General features: G+C 42.4%; 3 protein-coding genes across 3 annotated transcripts; all 3 read right to left on the reverse strand.

The window, feature by feature from the left end:
• Positions 1 to 61: 61 nt before the first annotated feature.
• Positions 62 to 1,568, reverse strand: LOC137941211 (phenolic glucoside malonyltransferase 1-like). Its single transcript, XM_068786525.1, has one exon. The coding sequence runs from the start codon at positions 1,516 to 1,518 to the stop codon at positions 148 to 150; it is 1,371 nt and encodes a 456-aa protein (XP_068642626.1). The 5' UTR covers positions 1,519 to 1,568; the 3' UTR covers positions 62 to 147.
• Positions 1,569 to 2,275: 707 nt separating this feature from the next.
• Positions 2,276 to 3,815, reverse strand: LOC137941210 (phenolic glucoside malonyltransferase 1-like). The gene has a single exon (XM_068786524.1). It carries the CDS (start codon positions 3,752 to 3,754, stop codon positions 2,354 to 2,356), a length of 1,401 nt encoding a protein of 466 aa, XP_068642625.1. The 5' UTR covers positions 3,755 to 3,815; the 3' UTR covers positions 2,276 to 2,353.
• Positions 3,816 to 4,206: 391 nt separating this feature from the next.
• Positions 4,207 to 5,225, reverse strand: LOC137940159 (malonyl-coenzyme A:anthocyanin 3-O-glucoside-6''-O-malonyltransferase-like). The gene is made up of 2 exons (XM_068785093.1): positions 4,797 to 5,225; positions 4,207 to 4,755 (listed from the first exon to the last, which is right to left on the reverse strand). Exons 1-2 carry the CDS (start codon positions 5,223 to 5,225, stop codon positions 4,207 to 4,209), a joined length of 978 nt encoding a protein of 325 aa, XP_068641194.1.
• Between the last annotated feature and the right edge of the window lie 11,859 nt (positions 5,226 to 17,084).

Genomic DNA, 17,084 nt, shown 5'->3' on the forward strand with positions numbered 1-17,084 from the left:
GTGAATTGTTAATGCAATGTAAACAATTATGGGTTTTATTATAAGAATAAAATCAGTCTCTTGGGTTGTCCTTAAATCACAGATGATACATGTGACATGTTAATCAATATATGTCACACGTTTTATACCGACACGCCCACCCATGACCTAAAGTTCTAGCAAACCTCCTTCGAAACACGTTATGAAACGTAACATTTCATCTTCTGGGCCCACCATGCCAATCTCGATCCCACCTTCCTCGTCTCTACTTTCAGCTAGAGACATGGCCCCATTATGGTCAATCGAAACTATCTCCACCTTATACGGTTGTCCCCACCCGAAATCAGTGTCGTACACGTGGAACCTTGGAGATCCGGCGACCGATAAGACCCGTTCTTTGACCAATTCGGCCCAATTCGATACCCACTTATCGGCATCTTTCAAGACTCCTTCATCCAGCCCACGGATCGCTTGGTGAATCGCCTCCGCTGCAACCACGAGTCCGTTTTCCTGAATCAATTCGGCGTGGCTCGCTTTCGCCATGATCGGTACGACACAGTTCCCAAAATAAGCAGGGGGAACGGGCGTCTTCAAGCGACGGCGGCAGTCCGCCATGCAACCGAAGTAGACGAATTTACCCTCAGATATCTCACGTGTCTTCACTGTACTGACCCAGACATAGGCGCACATGACAGTGAACGACGACAGCTTGGGGCCCACAATGTCACCCCTTGGCGAGATCTTGTCGCGGAGCTTTTGGATCTGGATCCGGGTCAGCATAAAAGTGGACCGGATGACTCGGTTAAGTTTATCTTCGGGCCGCTCCTTCGGAGTCAACTCGCCGAGTCGAGCATTCTTCAAGTCCTCCAAGAGGCCTCTCTTCCGTTGTTCAAGATCTCCTAAGAGGGTCCGGTCGCAGACGGGGGGGTCTTTCACCATGGAAGCGTCGCCGCTGGCCTTTAAAATGGATGCCCAGGACTTCATGAAGTGGGTGGAGGCGCTCCCGTCGGCTGCAACGTGATTGACAGTGACTCCGATGGCAACGCCGGAGCGGGGAAAGACGGTGACCTGAAACGCAATCATGGGCATCTCCTGCTTCCCCTCTTGGTCGTTCGATGACTCGGGGACCAGCGGAGGGACTAAAGGGTGGAACTCCTTGGCTTCCTTCACCTGTATTCCTACGAGACGATTGAAATCCGCCGAGGACTCCGCGAGGGTGAGAGAAACAGAATCACCATCCGAGTAACGAATGACATGATCGCCTGTATCCGATTTCGGCAAGGAAATCAACCGGCCGGCGAGAGGGTAGAAGAGGGTGAGCGCGTGGGAGAGGGACCGTTCGAGGAGAGGGAAGTGGGAGTCTCGAAATTCCTCAGCCGTGCCGAGGAAGTCGTAGAAGAAGACTCGCTCCACTGGAGGCATTGGCAGCCAGATGACATCGAAAAACGTGAGAGCGAGAACTGTCGGAGGAACCGAACCCAGTGGCGGAGACACTCGCCGCTGCTCCAACACCTTCACAACGTCGACCGTCGCCGCCATGGATTAGAAGGTAGAGAACCAGAAGCCAAGCGACATGGGGACACATTATATGGAGGTGCAGCAGAGTTTATATATAGAGCACAGAAGTCGCGCATGCTGGTAATTTATCGAGAAGCCGCGCCTGAGAATCATCAGTAGTGTCTATTCGGGAAGGTCCTGCGCATTTCTGCCGCCATAGCCAGATCACGATCTAGGGGCAATGGAAACGTCACCCAGGACGGTACTTCTTTTGGCTTTTGCGAGTAAATAGACATGAATTAACGAGTACAAAAATTAGGTTTTTAGTTATTTGTCGATCTCAACTTAGGCAACTGGGTTGGCCAACTTTCCCTTACAAGCACGCAATTATTAACACAAGCTGGAGGCCTACTTTAGAATACATCCTTAATGACTATTCACAACTTCACAATGATCACATTAATCCATAGTAAATACATTACTAAACTCAAGCCAACGAACATACATTACAACAAATACCGGGGTAGGGATCAGATCAGTTTTCCCTGCTTCCCCTCTTGGTCGTTCGATGACTCCGGTACCGGCGTAAGGACCAAGGGGTGGAACTCGTTGGCTTCCTTCACCTGGATTCCGACGAGGGGGTGGAAATCGGCCGCGGACTCTGCGAGGGTGAGAGAAACAGAACCGCATTAAATTAACGGATGACATGGTCGCCCTGTATCTGAATCCAGCAAGGGAACCAAGCGGCCGACGAGAGGGAAGAAGAGGGTGAGCGCGTGGAAGAGACGCTATTATCACATAATAAAAGAAATATCCATCGTTTATTCACCATACAACCAGTTCAGAGAAAACCCAGCAAACTCTCAATCCCATAAACCTAAAGAACCTGCAGGCCCTCCTCAAAAAACGAAGTAAAACGCAACATTTCATCTTCTGGACCTGCCATTCCAATTTCCATTCCACCTTCTTCGTCTCTTGTTTCGGCCAATGACATTGACTCGTCATGGTCGATCGAAACAATCTCGACCTTACGTGGCCGATTCCACCCGAAATCTATCTCGTACACTCGGAATCTTGGTGATCCGACGACGAGCAGGGGCCTCTCTTTTGGCTCCGCTCTTTGCACAGCTCGCCACCTCCGACGTACTGGAAGGGCCAGTTTCAGTATTCCCTCGTCCAATCCACAGACCGCCTCGTGAATCGCCTCAGATGCGACCACAAGCCCGTTTTCTCCCTCTAACTCGGCCTGAGTCACTTCGACTATAGCACCTATAGTGACACAGTTTCCAAAATAGGAAGCCGGAACTTGCGGATGTAATCGAGGGCGGCAGTTTACCGGGAACCCGAAGTGGACGGTTTTTCCTTTCGGCACATCACGTGACTTCGCTAAACAGACCCACGCGTAGGCGCACGTGACCGTGAACGTGGACAGCCTGCGGCCCGTATTCGCACTGCTTGCGGTTGCGGAGGAGATTTGGTAGCGTAGTTTCTCGATGTGGGTCCGAGTCAGTAGGAATGTGGATCGGGTCACACGTTTGAGCTGAACCTCCTCCCGTTCTGACTCGCTGAAACAAGTGGCGAGTCGGTCTTTCCTCGCCACTTCCTGTTCCAAGTGAATCTGCTTCAGGTGTTCGATATCTCCGAGGAGGGTCCGGTCGAAGACGGGGAGGTCTTTCACCACCGAAGCATCGCCGCCGGCCTTAAAAATGGATGCCCAGGATTTCAAAAAATGGTTGCGGCCGAACCCATCGGTGACGACATGATTCATGGTTAGTCCGATAGCGATGCCGAAGCAGGGGAAGACGGTAACCTGAAACGCTACCAAGGGCGCCCCCTGTTTCCCCTCCGGGTCGTCTGAAAACCCAGGAAGCGGTGGAGGGACTAACAACTGAAACTCTTTGGCTTCCTTCGCCTGGTTATGGACAAGACGAGCGAAGTCAGCATCAGACTCGGCGAGGATGAGAGAGACAGGGTCACCGTCGGAGTAACGAATCACGTGGTCGCCCGGGTATGAATTCGTCGAGGGAACCAAGCGGCCGGCGAGGGGGTAGAAGAGGGTGAGCGCGAGGGAGAGGGACCGTTCGAGTAGAGGGAAATGCGAGTCTCGGAAGTCTTGAGAGGAGCCAGAGAAGTCGAAGAAACAGAGTTGTTGGACTGGAAATGACAGCAACGCGACATCGAAATAGGAGAGATGGAGCACGGCCGGAGGAACCGAACCCAGTGGTGGACACACTCGACGCTGCTCCAAAACTTTCACTGCGCCGACCGTCAGTGCCATAGATGCTCTTTCTGCAGCGAGCAGGAGACGAGAGAACGGGGACTTCAAGCTAGATGCGAAAACGATGGAGACTCTTCAAAAGGAGTGATTGATATATCTTATAGCCCCAGGCAGCACCTTTTTTAAGGGTCCCTCTTTCACAGCCTTTTGGCACTCCCATAGAAGATAACGTATCTTTCAGCACTTCCTTGTCTACGACTCTTATGTCACATCAGTGTTACGTTTTTGTTAGGGGGTAAGTTCAAATGAAGTTTTCGAATAGGCTGTTATTCGTAAAAGAACACCAACATCATCTAAAAAATTGCCGGTAATCGATGACTAAAATCGTGGAATCGTTATTCAGCCCGATATTACGAATAATGGATTTGACCCTTCCATCCCTCGGGGCGCATCGTTCACACCCCCGACGAAATTTTTACGCATCGTTTACCCCCCGACGATATGTTTTTTTTTTATCTAGCGCTATCTTCTCCCTCTCGGCCTTTTTCCCCAGAGTTTTTTTTATCCAGCTCTGTTTTTTCCTCTCGTCTTCGCACTCTTTTGGTTTTTCTCCCTTCGTCTTTTCTCCCTCGTGCCTTCCTCCCTCGAAATGTTTTTTTCTCCCTCTCAGTCTTCCTCTCTTCTCCCTCTCGATCTTCCTCTCTCCCACCACCTGTAGCGGAGATCTTATTACATAGTTTCTGGATGTGGGCCAGCGTCAACACGAAGGTGGATCGCACGATACGCTTGAGTTGAGCCTCCACCGGTTCCGACTCGGTCAAACTCGTTCGCGTTTGGGCATTTTTGACGGCTTCCTGCTCCATGTGATTTCGCTTCAGTTGTTCCAGATGTCTTAGGAGGGTCCGGTCGTGGATTGGGAGGTTCTTCACGACGGAAACGTCGCTTCCGGCCTTAAAGATGGAGGCCAAGGATTTCAAGAAGTGGGTGAGGGCGGACCCATCGGCTACAGAATGTTTTACAGTGAATCCAAAAGAGATGCCGGAATGGGGGAACACGGTAACCTGAAACACAGACAAGCCTCCGGCTTCCCCTCCAGGTCCACCGAAGAGCACTCAAGAAGCAAAGGAGGGACTAACGAGTGAAACTCTTTGGCTTCTTTTGCCTCGTTCCCAACAAGACGAGCGAAGTCAGCGCCAGATTCAGCTAGGATGAGAGAAACGGAGTCGCCGTCAGAGTAACGAATGACATGGTCCCCTGGATATGAATCCGTCAAGGGAATCAAGCGGCCGTCGAGGGGGTAGAAGAGGGTGAGTGAAAAGGAGACGGACTGTTCGAATAGAGGGAAATACGAGTCTCGAAAGTCTTGAGTGGACCCAGAGAAATCGTAAAAGAAGAGTTGTTGGATAGGAGGAATCGGCAGCAACGCGATATCGAAGTAGGTGAGAGTGATCTCCGCTAGAGAAACCGCATCCGACGACAGAGACACTCGCCGCCTCTCCATCACCTTCACATTGTCCACCGCGGACGCCATGGCTGCTCCTCTGCTGCGTCGTTAGATATTGATCTCAAAATGATTGGTAGAAGTCGACAGATCCTGGAAAACTTCAGCTTGCGAAGTGATGTAGGAAAGACGACCGAAAGAAGATATTGGGAAATTTAGGTTTTAACCCAATGTTTAAAAAATAAATGACGAACTTTTGAAATCATTTAAAAAAATATCTAACTTTTACAGATCAACTACGTAAGCTTTTACGTATTACATATGACCACGTCATCATGCCACATCGATACAAGGTGAGTCCAACCATACAAACACATCATCAGCCATGTAGGATACCATGTCATTAAAAGATAAAAAACCCACTATTTAAAATATAAAAGGGCAAACCACATCATCATCCATGTAATACCTTTTATCATCGATTTAAAATGTTTATAAATTTTTTAAAAAATATTTTAGAGTTTGAAAATCAAATTTATCAATACACTTTTTATTACCTTACATTTAAAATAACAAATTATAAAAAATATATTTTTACCATTTATTATAGATTAAAAGATTTATTAATTGAAAAAATATGAAAAAATCTATATTAGTTTAAAAATAAAATTTATCAGTACACTTTTTATCACTTTATTTATAAAATAATAAATGATTAAATATATATATATATATATATATATATATATATATATTAATTAAAAATCTTACTCTTCTAAATGATCGATTTAAAATATTTATTAACTAAAAAATATGAAAATTTTATTTTAGAGTTTAAAAATCAAATGAATAGGTACACTTTTTATTACCTTATATTTAAATTATTTTCTTAAAATTAATTTAATTAAAAAATCTTACTCTTACCTATTTAACACCTTTTTATTATCAATTTAAAATATTTTTTAATTAAAAAAATTAATAATTTTATTTTAGAGTTTAAAAATAAAATTTATCGGTACACTTATTATCAAATTATAGATTCAATTAAAATCACTACAGTAATTAAATACCTAAATTAAAATCAACATGATAATTAAACATAGTAGTTAGATTCAATTAACAAAAACCCTGAAAAATCACTCTGTTGGCTTTTGAAATTCAAATTCGGGTTTAGAGGGTGAGTAGGGCTTCTGTTTTGAGAGAGAGGGGGTGGCGAGAGGGTGAAATGATAGGTTATTAAGAGAGGGAGGTACCGAGAGGAAATTATAGGGTTCGGTTTTGAGAGAGGGGGCGGCGAGAAGATGAAATGATAGGCTTCGATTTTAAGAAAGGAGTGAGGAGAGGATGAACAAAGGGGAACAAATGTGGCTGAGACGAAGTCTGGGTTTAGAGGAAGAAAAGGCGGTTGAGAGAGGGGAGTCGAGGGAGAGGGCAAGGCCAAGCAATAGCAGTAAGGGAGTGTCGGCAATTGGCACAGTCAGAGGGTGAGAGGAGAGGAGAGGAGAAAAGATAGAGTGGAGTGAGAGAGAGAACGAAAAAAATAAGAAAGCGACGAGGGTTTACGTGGCATGAGATGACTTGGCATTATGAGGTGTTAATATATTTAATGACGTGGTATCTTACATGGGTGATTAGGTATCAGAGTGGCGACATGGCAGTTGACGTATCAATTGACTCATTGAGTGTTGATGTGCCATGATGATGTAGTGACACGTAATCGGTCAAAGCTTACATGTCATATTTGACTTTACACATATGCATTAGTTGATCGGTCAAAGTTGGGTATTTTTCTAAATATGTTTAAAAAATTGTTATTTATCTAATTAAGTTTTAAAAATTAGGTAAAAACCTAAAATTCTCATAATCTAATCATCTAAAGGCTAATGACTTCTCAATCAGCTATACTTTTTGCAGCAAAGTTAATGGAGAAAAACAAAGTAAACCAAAATTGCATTGTTCTTCTTAATGACATGAGCCTAGCAACCCCTCACCCCCCTCACCCTAGATACATGGGAAGCAATGGGATCTAAATGTGGAGATTGTTCGAAAGAGAGAAAAGAACTTCATTGGCTCCCCCCATCTGTGATGCATTTGCTGAAACGTGGAATTAAAAAGTTAGAGCTTACTTATGGAAATGATTGTGTAGTCATAAGAGAGGACATTATGATTGGCCCATCTAAAAATAACAAATAATTGAGCAGATACAATGTATTCAAAATCCGGCCTGCAGCGACGGAACGGGAGGAAACGCCCCCGCTCAGTTAAAAAAACCTCTTCGACTTTTCGGACCGGCGTTTTCTGAGAAACCTGCACCGGAGAAGATGATTCGCTGGTAGTAGCTAATGACATAAACAATATGTACTTTTTCATCAAACTATGATAGCAATGGATGACTAAAGAAGAGAGGATCGCAAACAAATATATAAAACTTGGAACTTTTCAACGTGAAATGACCAATAATCACTGTTTAATTAATTTCCAACCGAACTTTGAACTATGAAGCAAGTGTTGAAAGATAGGCCCAAACTCACCTGAACAAGGAAGACCCACATATCCAAGTGTGTTGGAAGATGGGTCCAAGCCCATAAGACCAAGGAAGAGCCACACATCCAAGATATGTGGAAAATGGGCTTAAGGCACATAGGTCAAGGAGAAGGTCTACATGCCCATAAAATGATGACATGATGGTAAATAAAGGGTCATCTCGTAGAGATGATATTGATGTAATTAGGTTAAAATTTAAAGGTTAAAATCTTAAACCCTAAGTTTAGGGGTATTATTGAAATACAATAGTTTGATTAATTTATAAATTGAGCTTTAGGGGAAGGGTTAGGACATCAAGTCCATAACCTCTTCTTCCTCTTGTCTTTTCCCCAATGGGTGTATTTCTCTTTTTCTTCAAGAGCTATATCCATTGAGTCCTGGAAATCAACATGGTATCAGAGCATTGATTTTCGGGATTCCGACTATGGTCTTTTAGGGTTCATTCTCCGTCATTGTTTTTCTTTTCTTTTATCTCATAGTCTCGTGCATTGTTTTTTTGCTTTTTTTTTTATTAAATCATACTGCCTTGGAGTCTTGAGTTTAGTATCCTTGTTCGTCGTTATTAACGTCTGCCGACTCCTTACAAGCCTTCCAATAGCTTCGCTAAGCATCATAACCAATTTTTCGACGAGAGCTTGGGCTCCTCTGAATTTATCATCCCTGGAGAACTTCAGACTTGAAGTGGTTTCTGGTCATCGGAAGTCAAGTGTTCCTATCGTAAGAAGGAGCTTCATTGCAACTTATACAGAGAGCTTTTTTTTCCAGAAACTCCTCCGCTCTGCAGCCCTCTCTGTTCGGAAGCGCGTTGTTGTTCTGCTTTGTTCGGTTGACGGGGAAGACGACCAACTGTTGTGGATTTAAATTCTACCATTATCATTGTATCACGACGGAGTAGTTCCAATAACTTACTAAGTTGTCTCTTCGTTGTTTCGCTCGTCTACTTCTCTGACTCGATCGCTGGATTATTTTTTTCTGCCGTAGAAACCACTGGTTGATAATCTATCGACCATGCTATCTCAAGTTATTCAACTCCGTGGGAAAGAAGGAGACGTTTCCCAATTATTGTTGTTGTTGTTATTGCTAGTATGGAAGTTATCTTGATTTTGTATTGGCGATTTACTGATTAATCTCATTGGTTCATCGCCAGCTATGTCTTTGGTTTTCTGCTCTATTCAGAAGCATGGAGTAAGATGACGACTTGCCAAATTTTTGTTTCCTAAGTTAGCAAAGTTTAATTGAGCGTTGGCCCGCGCCTGTTCTAGCCCAATAGGACCGGCCAAGTTCCCAACAAACTATGACTTACCATACTCATTTTGTCCGTTCATCCAGCGGATCGGACCAACTCGGACTATGTCAACCCGATTCGGGTCAACTCAGTGAGTCAACTCAGATATGGCCCACTTATTTCTTGACTCGGTATACCTGTCCAACTTTCATACATATTTATGTCGTGACTCGGTACTTTTTCTCTGGTTGGATTATTATTTTAAAATATTGACAACTTATTATTTGGTACAGATATTTGCACAGGATTATTTCATGGGTCAATTTTATAAGGATTATTTTGGTTCGTGTTATATGGGTCCAAGTCCATTTCAGCAGCTGCTATTGTGTCTCTTTGGATGAGATATTATTATTGAAGAAGAGGTGGCCTCAATATATTTTCTCATACCATAATTTATTTGACTCTAAAAAATATCACGGTTGGGACATCATGAAAGTCGATGCCCGAATTGGGACACCATCATTTATTTAACTATAAAAAATATCACGGTTGGGACTCCATGAGAGTTAGTATCCGGATTGGGACACCATGATTACAAATATCCCATTACCCCCCTGTAATGGCTTTTATTACTCCTACCACTTGAGAGTCTTTGTCCTGTGGAGGGAGACGGTGGTGGAGAAGTTTTACACTTCAGAGCAATACCGATAGAAACACAACCTATAGAAGACGAAGTGTGCCCTACATCCAACATGAGTTAATACTGGAGTATGGAGCAATGTTTTAGCGGCTAGGAGTGATTTTTACTCTCACTTATCTTATGCCAGCAGGGCCTCATGGTAGGACGCACCAGTGTGAGGAGGAGAGTTGGAAGAAGTGTCATTTTATAAAAAATGATTCTATACATCATTTGCAGTATGCTAGGTGTTCATGCTATTCTCTCACCCCCAACTTGAGGGGGAGTATTGGAAAATAGGGCCTAAGCCCACACGACCAAGGAAAACCCACATATCTAAGTGTGTTGGAAAATGGGCCCAAGCCCATAAGACTAAGGAAGACCCACACATCCAAGATATGTGAAATATGGGCTCAAGGCCCATAGATCAAGGAGAAGGCTCATAGGCTCATATAATGATGGCAGGATGATAAATAAATGGTCATCTCATAGAGATGACATTGATGTAATTAGGTTAAAATTTTAGGGTTAAAACCCTAAATCCTAAGTTTAGAGGTATTATTGTAATATAGTAGTTTGATTAATATATAAATTGAGCTTTAGGGGAAGGGTTAGGACATCAAATCCATAACCTCTTCTTCCTCTTGTTTTCTCCCAATGGGTGTCTTTTTCTTTTTCTCCATGAGTTAAATCCATAAAGTTTTGAAAATCATCTGCAAGATGATAAGGGTTTGACCACGAAAAAAGAAAAAAAGTTTGGCTTAGCATTGGAAGAAGCATTAGTTGTCGCTAAGTGTCTTTGTGGTAGAATGAGAGCAAGCGGTGGCCGGCCAAAGATGATTGATGAACTCGAGGCAAATTTCTAAAGGATTTGGTCGTTTTCTTGTCTAGTTGCATGTGAGAGTGAATTACCTATGTAATTCACTCTCACTCATGTTAGAACCTCGAATGGCAAAGAGCCGTTGAGCTCTATCGTTGGGAAGGCACAGTCGGGAAGACGAAAATGGGAGTAAAAATCAAATTATCATTCCATCGATTTATAGGATACAGATGGGGTTTTAAAGAGTAAGGGGCAAAATAGTAAAATACAGTCATTACATAAAAATGAATTAATAAAATAATGAAATAAGTAAATACATTCTAATACTCCCCCTCAAGGTGGCTTATAAATGTCCTTGACAGCCATCTTGGACAACAAAGAAAAAAAGTGAGTAGAGGGAAGAGGTTTAGTGAACATGTCAGCTAACTGGTATGGAGAACGAATAGGAAGTAACTTGAGGACGCCCGAAGTAACCCGTTCACGAACAAAATGGCAATCGATCTCAATATGTTTGGTACGCTCATGAAATGTAGGGTTAGAAGCAATATGTATCGCAGCTTGATTGTCACAGTATAGCAACGCAGGAGAGTCGACTTTAACGTGAAAATCTTGAAGCAGTTGCTGTAACCAAATAAGTTCACTAACAATTGAAGAAAGTGCTCTATATTCAGCTTCATCGGAGGAGTGAGAGACGGTGGTATGCTTTTTGGCCTTCCAAGAGACCAAAGAATCACTAATGAAGATGCAAAAGCCGGTAGTAGAGTGGCGAGAATCAAGGCATGATCTCCAATCAGCATCAGAGTAGGTGCGTACCTACAAGGAAGAAGTAGAAGAAAATAACAAACCTTGACCAAGACTAGTCTTGAGATAACGAAGTAGGTGATGTACTGCCTGGAGATGAGGAAGGCGGGGTTGGGCCACAAATTGAGTGAGTTTGTGAACGACAAAGGTAATGTCGGGACGAGATAAAGTGAGGTAAAGTAGTTTCCCAACAAGCCGCCGATAGTGGGTTATATTAAGAAGCAGGTCACCGTCAGTGGCAGTTAAATTAAGCTTGGGATCCATGGGAACACGAGTAGGTTTACAAGCTAGGTAACCTGAGTCTTCAAGTAATTGTAAGGTGTAATGACGTTGAGAAAGCACAATACCGGTCTTGGAGTGAGCAATTTCAAGACCAAGGAAGTGCTTAAGACAACCAAAATCCTTGAGCTTGAACTGAGTATGTAGAAAATATTTGAGCTCATTAATAACACTAGAGGAAGGACCAGTTAGGATGATATCATCCACATAAACCAATAGTGCAACAAAGGAGGAACCATGACCTTTGGTGAAGAGAGAGTAATCAGATTTCGATTAGAGAAAGCCAAAATTGATTAAAACATGAGAAAATTTGGAATACCATTGCCACGAAGCTTGTTTGAGGCCATAAAGGGACTTGTGAAGCTTGCAAACGAGTTTGGTGGAAGAGGGAGAGGACTCGCCTTGTCGAAGGTAGCCAAGAGGAAGATTCATATAGATTTCTTCAAAAAAATCACCATGTAAAAAGGCGTTGTTGACATCAAGCTGAGCGAGATGCCAACCGTGAGAAGCAGCAAGGGCAAGAAGAACCTTCATAGTGACTAATTTGGCCACTGGAGAGAAAGTGTCAACAAAGTCCAAACCCTCTTGTTGGGTGTAGCCTTTAGCTACCAAACGAGCCTTATATCGCTCAATAGAGCCATCAGAATTAAGTTTGATTTTATAGACCCATGTGCAGCCAATGGTATGTTTATCAGGAGGTAGAGGAGTGACGGTCCAGGTATTGTTGGCTTCCAGGGCGGCCAACTCATCACGCATAGCCAACTTCCAGTCAGGACATTTTCACGGCTTGGTGATAGTACTGAGGTTCAACTTAAGAAGATAGGTTGAGTATAAAATTTCTATACGAATCAGAAAGGGCATGGTAAGAAATGGAATTAGAGATTGGATAAGACGTACGGGATGAAGCAGAGGATGAAGAACCTGTAATTAAATTGCAGTGATAATCCTGCAGGTAAGGAGGTGGATGAGTCGCCCTAGTAGATGTTCGAAGAGGAGCAATAGCAGAGGAGGAAGGAACAAGTGTAGGAAGAGTAGGAGGTGAGAGATCATCAACTGGAACACTAGAAATAACTAGAGAATCATGAAGGGGGAAGAATCAAGGTCAGGACAAGGCGGAGCGTGGAGGGAGGAATGAGGCAGAACGAAATCAGGAAAGGGGTTAGTAAGTTGAGTTGAACTGGTAATAGTATGAAAAGGGAAAACTTCTTCATGGAACATGGCATCTCTTGAAAGAAAAACTTGGCGAGTCTCAACATCATAGAATTTATAACCTTTCACACCAGGTGGATAACCAAGAAAAACACAAACCCGAGCACTGGGTAGAACTTGGGGCGATGAGCAGCTAAGGTGGAAACAAAAGCTAAACAACCAAAAACACGAAAGAGGGAATAATCAGGAGAGTGGTTGTAGAGCAAATGAAAGGGTGTGTTGTGTTGCAAGAGGGGAGAATGAGTTCTATTAATTAAGAAAGCCGCAGTAAGAATACACTCGATCCAAAAAGAGACAGAAATGCATGATTGAAAAAACAAGGACCAAGCCACATTCAGAAGGTGTTGATGTTTTCTTTCAGCAACCGAGTTTTGTTGAGGCCGTTCAACACATGACAACTTGTGCAAAACGTCGTGAGCGTGAAAAAAATCAAGAAAGGATAACTCAGGTGCATTATCAAATCGAAAATTTTTGTTTTTGGCATTAAACTGCGTAGAAACCATGTTAAAAAAACGCGGTATCACAAAAATAGCATCAGATTTAGTCTTCAGTAGATAAATCTAAGTAAATCGAGTACAATCATCAACAAGAGTTAAGAAAAAACGATGGCCAGTATAAGAGACAGTTTGATATGGTCCCCAAATATCACAGTGCACAAGATCCAAAGGAAATTTTGATAAATGATTATGGGATTCAAAAGATAGTCTACGTTGTTTAGCAAGAGGACAAATATAACAAGGATCTGCTTTGTGTAATCTAGTTACATCACAGTGCAATTGATCCTTCAAAAAATCAAGTCGCTTGAAAGAAATGTGTCCTAGCTTATTATGCCAAACATGGGCAGAAACATTGCTAACAAAAACATGAGAAGCAGAGGACAAATGTTGAGCACGGAGGACATAGAGATCTTGGACTTTGTCACCCTTGCCAATCGTCCGCTGGGTGGAGAGATCCTGGATAACAAAACAATCAGGAAAAAAACTTATTGTAAGGCCAGAAGCAGTAACTAAAGCACTAATAGAGATTATGTTGAATTTGAATTGAGGAACAAATAGTACGTCTTTAAGTATAAGGTGAAAATGTAATTTAATATCACCAGCAAAACGAACCAAAAGATGAGAATAATCTAGCAAAGTAACGGTAGTATGAGGAATAACATGCAAGGAGATAAAAACATGAGCTTGAGAGCAAATATGTCGGAGTCGACAATCCAGAATGGAGTGGAAGAACTTAGAGAACGTAAGGATACAGAAAAACAAGTACCTGCCTAGCAGCTGGATGTAGAAGAGTCTGGAGCAGTGGTGACCGTTGCTGAGCTACTCAGTTGTGTAGAAAAGCATGGATATGAGTTGCTGACATTGAGTGGGGTCTAGATTCTGAATAAAACCCCAGACAGAAGAAGAACCAGGGCGAGCATCAGCAAGGAAAACCTGATGAACAGCAGCAGGAGAATTTTGCTTGGTGTTGAATGTAGATCCAGACGGATAACCATGGAGCTTGAAGTATGAGAGATGGTATGACCAGCAGTCTTGCAGTGGGTACAGTAATACTTGTCCTTGTTTTGATTCTGAGGAGCACTAGAATTCGGAGTTCGGGAAGTATGGTAAGGCGGATGGCGTGGAGCATTGTAACCTCTGTCGTTGTTGTTCCCAGAGTTACTAACCTCTCTCTTGTCAGATTTAACCGCAAACGCCATTGTGTCAGTGGGAGCATTCGAACTCGAGGCATGAGTAGTTCGTCGTTGTTGTTCCTCTTGGACAACCAGAGAAAAAACACGATTAAGAGGGGGCATCGGATCCATGAGGAGCAACTGACCATGAACATGGGAGAAAGAGTCATCAAGGCCCATTAAGAAGGACATGATATACTCCATATGGTGGTGATCATTAAGATTTGTAACGCCACCGCAAGAGCATTTCCCACAAGAATAATGAGGACGGTAGTTGCGCAGTTCTTCCCAAATGGTTTTCAATTTGGTAAAATAAGTACTAACTGAATCCTTGTCTTGACGCAAGTTCATCAATTCCCGTTTAAGTTGAAAAATACGAGGGTCGTTCCGCTGTTGAAAACGATCCCGAAGATCGAGCCAAATTTCTCGGGTAGAGGCAGCAAAGATAACACCCGTAGAGAGTTCCTTGGAGACGGAATTTAAGATCCAAGAGATGACCATATTGTTGTTCCGGGTCCAGGAGTTGAGCAGAATAGGATCAGCACTTGGAGGTTCAAGGATGGAGCCATCGACAAAACCGACTTTGTTCTTCACGGATAAGGCGATCAACATCGCACGACTCCAACTGGTATAATTTTCATCGGTAAGCAGCTGGGAGACAAGGACTTGCCCGGGGCTGTCCGAGTGGTGAATATAATACAGATTCGATGATTTGTCAAAAACTGAACGAGCCGAACTGGTATGTAAACCAGAATCTGAAGATGAATAAGTTTCCATGGAGCACTGACCACCAATGCAGCTCCAAAATAACTTTTTTTTACTAGATCTGCCACCAAAGCTCTTCAAAAGAAATCAAATCCGTTTCCGCGACCTCAGAATCCAACAGCGAGCTCGAAAAAAAATTCTAGCAGAAATAATCTACAGAAAATACCCAAAGTGGCCACTGCCCTCCAGATTTTTAAACGAATAGAGTCCTCACCTCTCGGCCAACCAGAGAAGGCCAGAGAGATCCAACCAGCACTCGGCCAACCAGAGAAGGCCAGAAGAAGAACCAGTACGACCCTCTAGGCGCCGGAAACGATACCTCTTCAAGGAATCAAGGAAAAACGCCCAAAATCGGCGCCCAAAAACCAGAAAATGAACGCAGCAAAGAAAACCCAACCTCTCGGCGACGAAATCTAGAGGAAAAATAAATGGAAACAGAAGCTAACCTCTTTGCCGGGAATAACCACCGGAAATACAAGAAGAGCCTCCCAATAGCTTGAATCGCAGAGTCCCGTCCGAACAGAGGACGGAAACCCCTTTGTCGGAAATAATGGCGAAACCGCCGGAAAACGGTAGCCGAAAAGAGAAAGGAAGAGCCGTCGTCCGAAAGTGAATCAGAAATTGCGGATCGTCCGCTCTGATACCATGTTAGAACCTCGAATGGCAAAGAGCCGTTGAGCTCTGTCGTCGGGAAGGCACAGTCGGGAAGACGAAAACGGGAGTAAAAATCAAATTAGCATTCGATCGATTTACAGGATACAGATGGGGTTTTAAAGAGTAAGGGGCAAAATAGTAAAATACAGTCATTACATAAAAATGAATTAATAAAATAATTAAATAATTAAATACATTCTAATAACTCATTCTCGTGTTAAACAAGTGAAAGTGAAATATGAGGGTTCACCCTCTGATTTCACTCACTTTCTCTCTCTTGACGCTCCTCTCACCGAAACACTGCTTCCCTCCTCTCTTGATCCTTTGAAATCCGAGCTTCCTTATTGTCGACGCCTTCCTCTCGCTCTCGATGCTTCGATCTTTCTCCCCCCTCCCTCTCATCATGCTCCGGTCCATGTCCTTTTGCCATATGACCTAACTCGGTCGTTGTTGTCCTACTACCGTTGTTGGGACTAGCAGATTGATTTTTTTACCCTCTTGCCGCCGCTCAGACTCAACCTTCTGATTTGTTCCCCTTTATGTTCATCCTTATTGCTTCCCCTTCTCGCTGCCCCTTGCTCCTTGCTTGTTAAGGAAGAAGGTCCAGAGTAATAATTATTGGCTTTCTTGCCCCCTGATTTACTTTTTTCGTATAATAATTATTTTTCAAAAGTAAATAGTTTTAATTTCTATTTTGAGTTTATTTACTTTTTGTTTTATTTTATTTTATTTTAAATTATTTTCATTTTTTAATTAACAATTGATTTTCTGTTCGACTTATATGTGTTTAATCAATTCATAAAAACTAAAAATACTTTAAAATCTATTAATTTATTGAAAATCAATGTTTATTATTTGCTTAATGTTATAAAAAATCTATTAAAAAAATATTTGATATTTTCCATTTTGTGTTTCAATATAAAATATATAATTTACTTTTTTGTTTTATTTTATATTAAATCATGTACATATATTTATTTCTGATTTAAATTTTTACTTAGTTTATGTAACCATGTTTTTTTAGTTATATTATTTTCTATATTTAGTTAAAATAATAATTTATTTTTATTTTATAATTAATTCTTATTTTATTAATTTAAATTTTAAATAAATTTATCTTAATAAAGATAAGTACTTTACATTGAGCACACTAACATAAAAATATAATTTACTGTCACTTTCACTTTGAAAATACACTAACCCTCCTAAAGCTATGATAGTGCGCATTTCCCTAACTCTGGGTAAAATATGCTAAAAGTTGTTAGTGGGCAGCGTATGTGGTGCAGGGGAAAAGTAAAATACAAATA

The sequence above is a fragment of the Aristolochia californica genome, unplaced genomic scaffold (assembly GCF_029961685.1).
Source record: "Aristolochia californica isolate CCGP_79_NKW_82.1479 unplaced genomic scaffold, dmAriCali1.0.hap1 SCAF_9, whole genome shotgun sequence".
Classification (NCBI taxonomy): Eukaryota; Viridiplantae; Streptophyta; class Magnoliopsida; order Piperales; family Aristolochiaceae; genus Aristolochia; species Aristolochia californica.

Excerpts from the sequence above, each read along its gene's own strand:
- LOC137941211 (XM_068786525.1), bottom strand. The coding sequence starts at position 1,518 with ATGGCGGCGACGGTCGACGTTGTGAAGGTGTTGGAGCAGCGGCGAGTG.
- LOC137941210 (XM_068786524.1), bottom strand. The coding sequence starts at position 3,754 with ATGGCACTGACGGTCGGCGCAGTGAAAGTTTTGGAGCAGCGTCGAGTG.
- LOC137940159 (XM_068785093.1), bottom strand. The coding sequence starts at position 5,225 with ATGGCGTCCGCGGTGGACAATGTGAAGGTGATGGAGAGGCGGCGAGTG. Across the intron at positions 4,756-4,796 it reads TGCTTCTTGAGTGCTCTTCG|GTTACCGTGTTCCCCCATTC; the intron begins GTGGACCTGGAG and ends TCTGTGTTTCAG.